The sequence below is a fragment of the Pleurodeles waltl genome, chromosome 4_2 (genome assembly GCF_031143425.1).
Source record: "Pleurodeles waltl isolate 20211129_DDA chromosome 4_2, aPleWal1.hap1.20221129, whole genome shotgun sequence".
Lineage (NCBI taxonomy): Eukaryota > Metazoa > Chordata > Amphibia > Caudata > Salamandridae > Pleurodeles > Pleurodeles waltl.
Genome location: NC_090443.1, coordinates 774,026,617 through 774,040,871, shown reverse-complemented (window position 1 = coordinate 774,040,871; position 14,255 = coordinate 774,026,617). Strand labels below are relative to the sequence as shown.

Genomic DNA, 14,255 nt, shown 5'->3' with positions numbered 1-14,255 from the left:
CGGTATATTGCTTTCGATAATCTGACATTGCAGGGAAAAGTTACAGAGTAAAACGTAGAGAAAAATTGATGGTTTTTTCACCTCAATTTCAATATTTTTCTTTTTCAGCTGTTATTTTCTGTAGGAAACCCTTGTAGGATCTACACAAATGACCCCTTGCTGAATTCAGAATTTTGTCTACTTTTCAGACATGTTTAGGTGTCTGGGATCCAGCATTGGTTTCATGACCATTCCTGTCACTGACTGAAAGGAGGCTGAAAGCACAAAAAATTGCACAAATGGGGTATGCCCCAGTAAAATGCCAAAATGGTGTTGAAAAATTGGGTTTTCTGATTCAAGTCTGCCTGTTCCTGAAAGCTGGGAAGCTGCTGAGTTTAGCACCGCAAACCATTTGTTGATGCCATTTTCAGGGGAAAAACCACAAGCCTTCTTCTGCAGCCACTTTTTCCAATTTTTTTGAAAAAAACGAAATTTTCACTGTATTTTGGCCAATTTCTTGGCCTCCTTCAGGGGAACCCACAAAGTCTGGGTACCTCTAGAATCCCTAGGATGTTGGAAAAAAAGGACGCAAATTTGGCTTGGTTAGCTTATGTGGACAAAAAGTTATGAGGGCCTAAGCGCGAACTGCCCCAAATAGGCAAAAAAAGGCCTGGCACAGGAGGGGGAAAAGGCCTGGCAGCGAAGGGGTTAACAAGGAAGTGCATTACTGTCAGTTGGTTATGGTACAGAGTTGTGATGGGATAGGTATGGCCCAAGACATTTAATGCCAGTAGGACTGTAATGTAAACAGAATTTGATGTTTATTAATCTAATGTGGAACCATTTGTGAAATTCAGTTACTAACTCAATGATCCTTCTCCACAGGCACAGAATGGTGTGGATATACTATGCCCTTTTTGCTCTTTAGTAGACCAGGGTTGTTTTGGTAAATATCAATTTATTTTCATATTTTGTAATGTGAAAGTTAGCAAATTCTGGTTTGAAGGAACAGCACATTTCTCTTCTTTTCCAAGGTGGACAATCTGTATACTCTAGTGTTCAAAGTCAGTATTACCTAACAAAGCACAGATCTTCCGAAGAACTGTAACAAAAGCAAAAGATTATGATGTCTGGAGATTACCTTAGTGAAAATAAAAATTTACTAATAAAAATGAAAGATGATTTGTCACATTAACAATTGCTGGGCCTGGCCCTCTCTGCAGGGTCAACCCCAAACTTTTTAATTTCACCCCTGTTTTTCTAAATTTGATTCTGTTCGCATTAGGACTCTGTGCACTTTACCATTGCTAACCAGTGCTAAAGAGTTTGTGCTCTCTCCTTAAAACATGGTAATATTGGGCTGCGCCTGATTGGCACACTTAATTTACCTGTGTTCCTTAGTATATGGTACTTCATGTACCTAAAGCCTGTAAATTAAATGCTATTAGTGGTCCTTCAGCACTTATTGTGCCACCTACTCAAGTAGCACTTTAAGACATATCTCAGGCCTGCCTTTGCAGCGTGTAGGGCAATTTTACACTGCCATTTCAACCTGGCAAAATAAACTTTTGGGCAGATATAAACCTTCCCTTTAAATACATATGTCACCCATAAGATAGGCCCTAAAGGCTCCTAGGGCAGGGTTCTTTGGATTTAAACAGTATGGCAAGTAGTGCCCTGGTAGTGAAAAACTCCATAAGTTGTTTTTCACTATTGTATGGCATATTTCTCCACTGACTAACACTGGGTATCTTTATTTAATTTAATATATGCTGACTTTGGATTGGAGCAGGTAGTGATGTGACGTATGGACTCAAACTAATTGTAATTTAAAATGGTATGTAATGGTAAAGTCAGATTTTTAGATTTATTTCTGAAAATGCCACTTTTCTAATGTTGTTCTGTACTTATGCTAACCAATTTGTGCCTCTGCCAGTGTCCTGGGTCACATGACTGTGAATGGCTCTGCTGTTGTACTATGTGTATTCCTTCCAGACAGTGACAGAAAAGGGGACAAATTGTTGGCATGATGGCCAACCTGCCAGAGTGGCTGAGGGAATAGCTGTGCCCTGCCCCTATTACACTTGGAAGGGCTTGCCTTCAGCACACACAAAAGTACCTGACACGAGCCTTATTTTAACCTAGACTTCTTGGAGCCTTGATATGGCAATAGAATTACTTTGGAGAAACTGATGTGGGGGTAGCCCGGGTTGTTCTCCAACACACAAAAGTTGGCACCAGATATAAATATTGAACCCTCAGAACACCACATCAGCACACTCTTTGACCATTACAAAAGAAGGGCTGCTCTGCCAGCAGATGACTTGAGTAGCAAGACCTGCTGCCTTCATCCCAGGTTAACCTGAGTGTTTATGCCACAGGGACAACCCAAGGTCCAGAGGCCTCTCAGCCGCAGCTATCCTGGACCTGCACTGGCCTGCAACTGGACCTGGCTGAGCCTTGTGGGCCTATGCTTGAGTGTGTCCCTTATGCCCAAGAGGTGTCTCTCAAGTTTATGGACTGTTGGCTGGCATCAAAGTGTGCTTCTCCCTGCCTAACTGCTGGTTCTATCAGTAGTGACGAAGTACAATACAAGTCGAAACAGGACCTCTCTTCACAGCCCCTTGCAGTTCCTAATGACAGCCTCATCAAAATTCACACGATGCAGCTTTATGCAGGACCTTGCATCACAGCTCCTGAATGGCAGTGTGTCAGAACTGATGCAGGTGATGCAACTTGATGCAGAACTTTGGATTGCAGCCCTCAGAGCTCCTCATCAGAACTGATGCAGCTCAGCGCAAAGCCTTGCATCAAGAACATAAGGTACAATTCTCAGCAGGACTAACCTAGTTCCTGTATCTGGCCCACCGTTGATCACATAGGGCTTGAACTTGCGACTTTGTCCAGGTCCAGTGTGACCAGATTACCACAGTGGGCCGTTTGTACTTCTAAGACCTATTCTCACCTAAAACTTTGAAATTACATATCTCCGGATCTACTGATTGGATTTTTGTCATTATGATATCACTTTATTTATTAAAATTTACTTTATTTTTCCACATTGATTTGAGATTTTTCTTGTGCTGTCTTTCACTTTATTGTGGGCTATATAAATAGTTCACACATTGCCTCTAAGCCTGACTGCTGTGTGCCATGCTACTGGAGGGTTAGGCACAGGTTGATTTAGTGCCTTTTGTGGTTTACAAGGACTGTGACTGTTGAGTGTGGTTGATGCATGTGTGGAACTTCCACGCCCCATCAACCAATAATTTGTTACAACAAATGGATAGAATTTGGATGCTAAAATGAAGATTGAAAAAAGATTTTAAAATGATTGCATTGTCTGACCTATTTTGCATAATTACAATCATGAAACGATGTTCTCATGAGCTCCGCCGTGGATTTACCCCTTAGAAAAATAATGATCAGTCCACTGATCTTCAGGTTTTATAATGGACGAAATGTACAGGTGATAAAATAGCCACTACTTCCCATACTGGAGATGCAGCTGCTACCTGAACCAGTGGCTCTTCAAAGCGGACGGAATCCTGTCTGCCACCTTTTCATTAACACACTCTCCACTTAAGGTTCTTTAGGCAAAGAAAGTTCCCATTTATTTCTAAATCCTATACATGCCAATTTGATATTCTGTCTAATTGCCCCGATCCAGATGACTATTCATGCTATTTTAGACTTTTAGAACTATAGGCGAGGGTATAATTACCTTATCATATTGCATCTGGAACATGAAATACTGAATTTGCAGTAGCACTTTCAGAGTTTATTACTTAACATATGAGCTTTCTTTTTATTGAAAGCTAGTTTCTATAAACCGATATTAATGTGTACAGTGTGTGACCAAGAATGCTTTATCTCATTAGAATAAAATCCATTAAACTGCTGTGTAAAATTAACTCAAAATCTAAAGACTTCAACAGATATGTACTGCTAGGTGAGAAGATGGCGGTTAGTAGCAATGACAGACGTTTATTTTTACACATTATCAGTGGGTAGCACTTAAGAAAATTACAACGTGGAATGATACTGTGAAATCGAAAATGTAGTTGTCGTGCTGTCAGACAAGATGGCCAAACAAAGATGTATGAAATTCATTTAAGGCATGGTTTGCGAGTTATATTAAAAGTACACTTGCATTAATGACTTTCAAGCACTGCTATGGGTCAAATTCACACTCTCACAACATAATACCTTAAAGATCGTGATTCTTGCACCATTTAGAGCAATATCAATAGGACTCGACGCTCAAATGCTGCAAAATGCTATAAAAGTAATCCCCCTACCCGCTCACCCCCCCCCCCCCCCCCCCAACCCGGCTTCAGAGACTCATTTTAGGCTCCTTTTTGGGGGAAACAACAGGGTATTAGAGAAACCTAAAACGAGTAAAGGAAGGCAAGGAGGCTGGTCTTTCTTTATAGGCTTGCCTGCTTAGTAGGCTTTAACAAAAGCAGAGATAAATACGTGGGTGGGAGGGAACCTTGACCTGAAGAGATGTTTGTGGACAGGCTGGCCTTCCGTTGTGCCCACTCTTTAATCTGTGTGTAAACATTAATATTGTCAGATTGCATCTACTGACCTTCAGGACGGAGCTTTCACGATTCTGAGAAGGCATATATTGCCCAGGTGTACTTCCGTGGCAGGCTCGACTTGTGTACAAATGAGGCCTTTCATTAAGGGGCAGTGTAATTTGTTTTTTTAAGTAACAGTTGATAAATACCACAATCCATCTAGCACTTCCTTATTCAGAGACAGTTTACGTACAAATGCAACAGGGGATTTTGGTAATCTTACATTCTAAATTATGCGGATTTAATTCCTTCCGACTGTACGCACGGTCCTTGCTATACATTACTGACTATACATTTTCAACTCTGAAGTATACACTCAGAAGTGCACATTTCTGCCTCAACACACTACCTAACGTGCAACAATGAATTGGAGAATACGCACTCCTGAATAAATATGTGAGCATTAGACGGGGGACACTACTGACAACGTTTCGTAGCCATATACCAATTTGGTGGCTCATAGGAATCAAAAAGATACAACAAAAGCTGCAGTGTAAAAAGTTAACTCCTTACAACGCAGCTTGTTCTATCTTTTTCAATAGTTTGTTATGTTCAACTCACACACCCAGGGAGGTCAACATACATTTAGAAGCATGTTTGTTTACTTCAGCTTACAGGGAGAGTCATATTCCAGCTAATTGTACTAAATTTTGTATTACACGTATAGTGAATAATAAAATATTCACTATTAGTGTTATGAAAAAAAAAAATAGAAAACAAGGAAAGTGGAGGAGTCCAAAACGACGGCCATGAGGACTTCCTGACACTTATTTTGCCACCTCTGAGACCAGGGTTCACAAAGGCAGTGCCAGGGGTCACAAGGGGCAAAGCCAGGGGTTGCAGCTGCGACCCCCCGCGTCCCCTAAATGGCTTCCGTGCACACCCCACGGCCCCCGCGCTCAATGCCACACCTACAAGATGATAAATGTAGGTCCTCTGAGACACACAACATTTAACATGAAATATGAATTTTCGCTTTGCTCCACTCTCCATCCTTCTTTGATATCCACAAACACATATACAATAAGATAAACAAGAGACACACAACATCTACGCTAGGTCAGTGTGGATGAAGAAAACACCTTGGCAGACCATAATTACAAATCCGGTGACAGAAACCCCACTGCCCTGGAACATTTTTAGTTTTACTGTGCACCAAAGCATTTCGAATCGTTTTTGATGTTCACAAACAATGCAGATTTAAGACACAGAAGTGAAACTGAAGGGGCAACAAAAACGCACACCCCGAGATACCCATGGCCAAGCCCTGGCTTGATGGACTATAAAATACATTTCCTTAGACAGACAAGCTGTTACTGTGACATGTTGAGTTTGCTTTCCATTGCACCGACCAGTGTATATTATTTTCGTGATTTGCAAACAATCAGTAAAGATGGCACACAAGGAACGTTATTTCACACAAAATAAGCCAACCTTATTAAAAAGAAAAAGCTTACAGATTGTTAAACACAAAATTAAAACAAAACACACTTGTTTTTAAATAATACCGGGTCCTGAGAGATCTTGAGGTGCTAGAAAATGACAATGGTAGAAAATAATATTCTCTCGCTCTTGATCTTTACCTCCGGAGCAGAGCTTCATTCAACAAATGTGACTGGACACATAAGCAGTGATATTTTACGTTTTTGGCACTGCTGTTGGGTGCAGAAGAAGCCTCTCTACTCAGGTTCACTATTTGTGATGTTTGCACGCAATAGGCCTAGAACAGAAGTGGGTGGTCCTCTGGACCCATCCTCTTGTTCCACAGAATGGTGTAGCTGGTCGGCCGATACCCACGGACCACATCCCCGAGGATGTTTATTTCCGACACCAACGAGCAAATGAACACTGTGAAATTCACTCCCAATTGAGGGATTGCGTGCACGGCAGTATAGTTATCATGCCTAAGTCCTGCTTAGACACCCTACCATGCCTTTCCACATCACCCCAAACACTTCAAGCAATCCATTGCACCAGCTGCCATTTAACACCCATGTGCTCTGTCAAATGTATCCATAACCAAAAGTTTCTAGGTCCTCTTCTTCCAAGTGCGATCATGGAAATTTGAAAGTGAGCGGTTAGATAGACAAAGAACAATACTTAACAAAAACAAATTGATAAATACATGAAAGGGCGGGGTTTGTGCAGCTGGGATGTTGTGGTAAAATTAATGAAAAATATACCTTTTGTAATCTAGCGATCAAAAATGTAGTCGGCAAACTAGTGATCCCCAGTTGTCATTGAGCAGAATCTAGTGGCATTTACTCTGCAAGGAAGGCTTCAGATTGCCAAGAAATTCGCTTGTTTCATGTTTACGATTGTAGTGAGTGTTACTAAATAAACAACTACAATGACGGTAAGGATTGAGAGACTTGTATTAAGGCAAGGTCCAAATCCAAAGGTACACAGGAAAGTGAAAATGTGTCTCAAAGTCAAGAAATGCAACTGAAAGGTATTAAGACTAGTTTGACAGAGTACGTCCACACTATGTGTTGTGGATATTTTATATTCTTGGGATGACAAACAGGGATGCTATCCACCAAGTTGAGTGATCATGTGCCCATTAACCAGGTATCTATATGTGCCTGCATGTTGCAGGGACTGGATATTTCTCCTCCAGTTTGTGGATGGTGTCAACATTTTTAACAGCGATGCTTGCACTGATAAGTGTTTAAGCCAATCAATATTCGAGTTGCAGAGAAAGTTTTGTAAATTGTCTCTAGATTTACCTGAACATCCCGGGACTGTGAAGGCTTGGTGGCAACATGTGTGGGAGCATATGATGATGCTCTAGAGATGGATGTGGGACCCTCCTATTTGTGTATTACTTGTTTCTACGGATTGTGCTATGCTCCTTAATAATGAAAGAATGGGGGTTGATTGGTTTATTGTAGTGAGTAGATTCTGCCAATGGGTGAGTTGACGGAGAGAGGGAGGGCCAGGCTATCAGGGTTGATTTGAATTATTATCTTTCCATTAATATAGATTAAAAAAATGGGGGACGTCTGTGAGGCATTTTGAAGTTGCATGCTATCTCTGTAGTGAAAGAGATCATATATATATATATATATATATATATATATATATATATATATATATATATATATATTCAAGTAATATGAGCTGGGCTATGGTGGGCATCTACAGCATGTAAAGCGGGAAGTTGAGTGTAAATTTCAGCTTGGAAGGAGTAGGGGTTCAGGTATAGGCTGATGGTGCGTCATTCTTAAATAAAATGCATTATGGATATTTTTTTTCAAGGCCTGACGAGATTACAGATCTTTAGTTTAGGAAGACCGTTAGTGAACAGACCTGTATTAAAACTTGGAGGTTAGGGAGAGAGAGAATGATAGGGCTCAACTGTGCACTATATTTGAATGTTGGTGGTTTTCAGTGATTTATGTCTGAACATTCACATGTACTGCTTTCCTTAGGAAGGTACCGAAAATGTCATGGAAGGTGCATTATTATTTCTGTTGCATTGACTGACAAAGTTAAAGGTCTCTCATATAGGGCCAGATGTATCATCAAGGCCATTTGCGATTCGGAAATAGCGATTTTTAAGAAATCGATATTTCCGACTCGCAAAGTGCCATGTGTCACATTTGCGAATCGTTAATAGCGATTTCTTAAAAATCGCAAATGCTATTACCGATTCGCAAATTGCAGTACCGTCCCCATTCGCACCTATGGGCCTGTTGGCCCATATCTGCGAATTTTTTGCATTTCCAAAATTGTGATTTCTTAACCAGAAATCACAATTTTGGAAATGCAAAACCCCAGGGTGCTGGGGGCCTAAGGCCCCCTCTGCTGCACCCCAACATTTTTTGGGGGGACATGTAAGGTGCACACATGCCAAAAGGTCATTGTGCTTTCCATGTACAATTTAAAAATGCATTTTGCGACTCTCTAAACAGGGTCGCAATTTTAAGGAATCGCTATTTTAGCAATTCCTTAAAATTGCGTTCAGAATGTATTCCATACATTCTGAAATGGCATTTTGCATTCGCAAACAGGCATTCACACCGTTTGCAAATGCAAAATGCTTTCATACATCTGGCCCGTTGTCTCTCTTTGATTTGCTAGGTAAGGCATCTATTGTTGTCCTGCTATTCACAAGCAGCAGAACATATTTCATTGCAAAGTTTTGCAACACTACCTAACTGTTATGGCACAATCTTTAATGTATTTGTGGACACAATTTCAGACCAATACTGATAGAATGACATAATTTCCAATAAGGCTATGAAACAAATAGCATTAAATTAACTCCACATACAAAAACACATCTTGAAAGTATGTCTTGTACAATAAAGCAGTCACAACAAAAAGATTTACAATGGTCACGTGTAAGTAATAAGTACCTTCGTTTTCTGAACCCTTTCCTTCCGCGCAAAGTTTTCGAGTTTCCTTTTTATTTCAATTTGATGATGACGCTGAAAAAAAGAGAATCAAAATGTTGAAATAAGCTGAAAGGACAAAGCACGTTGTCTTGCTATAAATACAAAATGAGAAGTCCCCCCAAAACATGAAATGGTTAAGTATGCACACATATGTTTAAAGGATTCGCGCTCTGAACCAATATTACCAAACCAGTGTATCTGACAAATACCAATATGTTTCCAATATTTAAAAAAGTACTGGTTTGTGATTAGTTCATACCACATTTCTCCAGCTTCAGTCCATTTAATAAGACATAGAAATATTATCCAAGTTAGGACCTGGTGCGAATTGAGAGGAGGTGGGGGGTGGTGTAGATGGGGAGCTGAGTAACAGGTTCGAACAGTAATTATTTCCATGCAAAGTACAATTACAAGATATTTCTACTGTAATGGGACTATCAAGCAAACCTGGTAAAACTGAGTAAAATCGACCTGCCGATCTCCATTTCATGTGTAACAATGGTCACTTTTCCACTTCCATTTACCACCTCCTTACTGTAGGTGGTACATAAGAAGGCGAAGATGTGTTCGACTCTGATTTTGCTGTTTTTGGTACTCTGGGCACTTTACCACTGCTGACCAGTGCTAAAGTGCAAGTGCTCCTTTACAAAATCAATATGTAATTGGCTTATCCATGATTGGCATATTTGATTTACTAGTAAGTCCCTATTAATGTGCACTAGATGTGCCAGGGCCTATAAATCAAATGTTACTAGTGGGCCTGCAGCACTGGTAGTGCCACCCACATAAGTAGCTCTGTAATCATGTCTCAGACCTGCCACTGCAGTGTCTGTGTGTGCAGTTTTAAACTGTAAATTCGACTTGGCAAGTGTACCCACTAGCCAGGCCTAAACCTTCCCTTTTCTTACATGTCAGACACCCCTAAGGTAGGCCCTAGGTAGCCCCAAGGGCAGGGTGTAGTGTATGGTTAAGGTAGGACATATAGTAATGTGTTTTATATTTCCCAACAGTGAAATATTGCTAAATTAGTTTTTCACTGTTGCAAGGCCTGTCCCTCTCATAGGTTAACATGGGGGCTACCTTTAAATATGATAAAAGTGTAGTTTCCCTTTGGGAGTGGATAGACATGAGGAGTTTGGGGTCTCTGAGCTCACAATTTTAAAATACATCTTTTAGTAAAGTTAATTTTAAGATTGTGTGTTTGAAAATGCCACTTTTAGAAAGTGGGCATTTTCTTGCCTATAGCATTTCTGTGACTCTGCCTGTTTGTGGATTCCCTGTCTGGGTCAGTTTGACAGTTGGGCTGGTTGTACCTTCTGGTTTGTTAAAGACATTTTATGGACTTTCAGAAAGCCGACCTGGGAATGCATGCTGCCCGTTGATTGCCATTGGTTTTGTGGTTTGAAACACATTTTCTTGCTTTCCATTTGCTGGCTTTATTTGTTCAGCTGTCCAGGCTGAATTCCTCACTTCCCTTGACCAAACCTTATTTACAGTATCCTTCCAAGGGCTCCCTTCCTGTAAAGAGGCCTGCAAATCTTGTGCTTATCATGCCACATTTGTTGTGCATTCAAAGACAGAGGTCAAATGTCAGGCGCTGACTTCCGAGGGCGCTTGTTTACTTTTCTTTCTCGGATTTCAAAGTGAGAGGATTTATATGACAATCTTTCTGGATACTGTTTTCTTTTCCAGCACACTACAACATTTAAATGAACTGTGTAAGTATTTCACAATATACCAGAATTGGGAACATAAATGACGCACATTAATTCTTATTTGTGAAGTATGTCATAAACCGATACTTTAATATGCTAAATACAAATCAATTCACTAGGTGATGCAATTTCCACACACTTTCATATATGCACTGTATAGTTTTATTAGTAAAACTGTATGTCTGTGCAAATGTAAAGGTAATTTCAACTGCAAATGTGTTGTCTGTAATGGCAGTGTGCTACCACATCCTGAATACTCCTCTATATGCCACTCCACTATACTCTACTCTGCACCACTCCACACCACTGCACTATATTCTGCACCACTGCATTCTACTCTGCACCAACCACTCCACTTTACACAGTTCCTAACCACTGCACACTATGCCACTTCATGCTACGCCTCTCTACTCTACCCTTTACCACTCTACTCTATACTAATGCACTCTTTGCCACTCCACAGCACTGCACTCTTAGCTACTGCTCTCTACACCACTCCAATCTAGGTCACAACATTCTACTCTGCACCACTTCACTCTATGCCTCTGCACTCTCTGCCACTGCACTGTATGCCAATAAACTCTACGCCAATGCACTTCACTCCTTAACACTCACCCCTACGCCCCTGCACTCTATGCCAATCCACTGTACGCCACTCTAATCTACTCTGCACCTCTGCATTCTATCCCACAGCACTCTACACCACTTTTTCTTTATGCCATTACACTCTAGGCCACTCTATGCAACTGCACTCTAGCCTGCACCACTCTACTCTATTCCACTTCAGTCTACTCTGAAACAATCTATTCTATGACACTGCGCTCTATGGCACTCTACTCCATTCCACTCTATGTCACTGAACTCTGCACCACTCTACTCTTAACCACTAGGCCAATGCACTCTACAATGCATCACTGTACTCTACACTACTGCACTCACATTCTACTCTGAAACACTTCACTCTCCACTATGCCACTGTACTCTACGGCACTATACTCTACTCTGAACCACTCTATGCTACTCTACTCTGCATTACTCTATGCCTCTCGATTCTACTCTGCGCCACTGCCCTCTGCATCAATGAACTGTATGTCACTCTACTCTGCATCACTGTAAGCCACTGTGCTCTATGCCACTGCCCTCTACTCTGTGCCCCTCTACTCTACTATGCAACACCTTAATCTACACCACTGTATTCTACAATGCTACATTGTATGCCCCTGAATTCAATGCCACTATATTCCGCAACACTCTGTACATCAATGCACTCTACACTAGCCCATTCTACTCCATGCCACTCCAGTGTATGCCACTCTACACAACTCCACACTATGTCACTACAATACATGACACTCTCTGCCGTTCCACTCTACGCAACTCCACAACACTCCACAATTCCCCTCTACAACACTCCACACCATTCTCCTGTACTCCACTAACATTTAGCCATGCAGAACGCAGCAATGGCTAAAGCACATTGGCAAAGCCAAAAGCTCTTTCAGAGAAGGGGCTTATTGGCTTTGGCTATGCTTGTTGAACAATAGTGGTCACCCTGAAAAGCAGGCATTTTGAGTAGTGCTTTGGAATGCTTGAATAACAGTCCTACAAAGCTGGCATTCTTATCATATCATTAACACCTGCACAAATGTTTGAGAGACTCTTAAATGGCACACTAACTGTGTTTGGTAGTGTTTTCTGGCAAAAGTTAAAACTGGTGTTATTACTTCCACAATCAGATTTTCTATAATATTTTATTCATTGGGGGCTCCGTGTACAAAATTTAGAGACTGCATCTGCTGTGGTAAAAATATTCAGCTTTTTCGTCCTTTTCCTCTTTATTTCATTAAAAACAACAATGCTTTTCTGCTATTGTGGGCTATCAGTCTTGGATACTCTGGTAGATTATGAGGTATTTTAATATTTTATTAGTTCCTCGTCAGTGCTCTCTATAAATATCACAGGCAGAAATTTTGTCAAAATATGTGGGTGAAAAACTGAGCTCTAAAAGGCACTGAGCACTCCAAAACCTGCACAAGAGATTCAGGAGTGCCAGATGGTCTGGATTTGGTTCTCTTAACATCCCTGCTCTCGCTGAGTGATTTCACCTCAAAAGAAGGCACAACCAACACAAAGGTGTAGGCAGAATCCCAGAAAGAAAACAATGAGTACCCAAAGCTGCTGCCTTTAAATATATCCATTACTGAGTGGTGTGTTGTTTTTCACAATCTTGAAATGATTGAGACAAATTAAAACAAAATCCTATTCTCATCTGAAGGGATGATATCAAATGCAACCTGTTTGATTATTTTTTACACTGCTTATTATGTGCAAACAGATGCAAGGGGGTTTTCCCTTCTAGGAGCAGAAAACAGAACAGCAATAAAATTCTATAAGCAACAGAAACTAAATTCAACAAGCCTCAAGGACAAGATACTTACCTCTGGTAACGGTAGAGACAATATCTAGTTGCAGATTCCGTAGCTTAGAATTTCCCCCATGTGTCAGTCTGAATCTGGAGATTTTTCTTGATCAGCACCCCTGTGTGCTGTCTGGTGGTGTCTATTGGCTCTGCATCCGTCCTCGGTGTCGTCCACACTGGATATGACGTTGCGGGTCCAATATAAGCACTACCCCAGCGCCCTGACGTGAGTATCCTTTCACGACTTTCCACATCAGAAGTGCAGAGCCATGAAGAACATGCATCAAAACTAGGGCCCTGAAGGGGGAAGTCCCTGTCCCTAGAAATCAGCTTGCAGAGTGGGGAGGATGGGCGGGTCTGTAAGGAATCTGCAACTAGATATTGTCGCTACCAGATAAGGCATTACCGAAGGAAAGTAACTTGACATCTGATAGAGCCATCTAGTTGCAGATTCCTTGCCTTAGAATAGATACACAAGCAATACCATCCCAAGAGGTGGGTCTGCAAACCAAGATCACACAATAAATTCCTACAAAGACTCAACGGGCAAAGTGCTTGTTCCTATTGACCTAAATGTCTGGGCATTAGTGTTTGGTAAACATATGCAGGGACGCCCATGTTGCTGCTTGACATATGTCCAGGACTGGAAATCCGTATGGTAATGACATACCGGTTGCAGCTTTAGCTCTGTTACAATGAGCACGCAAGTCCTCAGGGGTTTCTTCTTAGCCAATGCGTAGTACATTTAAATGCAGAGTACAACCCATCGGGAGATGGTTCTCTTCTGCACTGCCCAACCTTTCTTTGTTCCCACAAAGTCAAAAAAGAGTTGATCATCCACCCAAACTCTTTGGTGCAATCAAGGTAGAACACCAATGCTTTTTTTGGATCCAAGTGATGGAGTCTCTCCTCTTCCTTTTAAGGATGCATGGGTGCATAAAAAGTAGGCAGGGTGATGGATTGGCCTAAATGGAAGGGCGTAACCACTTTTGAGAGAAAGGAAGCCTGTGTGCAAAACACCACTTTGTCAAGATAGATGGAAAGGTAGGGTGGCTTAGATCACAAATTCAAATCTCACTGGGGTATAATGAATAGGAATGGAGGAAACATATGAGTGAAGTCTTTAAGGAGCCTATTCACAATAGGAAATTCA

The 14,255-nt window shown here is 41.2% G+C and overlaps 1 protein-coding gene across 2 annotated transcripts in view; it reads right to left on the bottom strand.

The window, feature by feature from the left end:
- The window catches only part of ERICH3 (glutamate rich 3), a 325,653-nt gene that overhangs the window by 251,854 nt on the left and 59,544 nt on the right, over positions 1 to 14,255 (bottom strand). For both annotated transcript variants that reach the window (XM_069232437.1, XM_069232438.1), the window contains exon 4: positions 8,930 to 9,001. In XM_069232437.1, the coding sequence (XP_069088538.1) occupies positions 8,930 to 9,001 (72 nt within the window). The remainder of the gene's footprint in view (positions 1 to 8,929; positions 9,002 to 14,255) is intronic.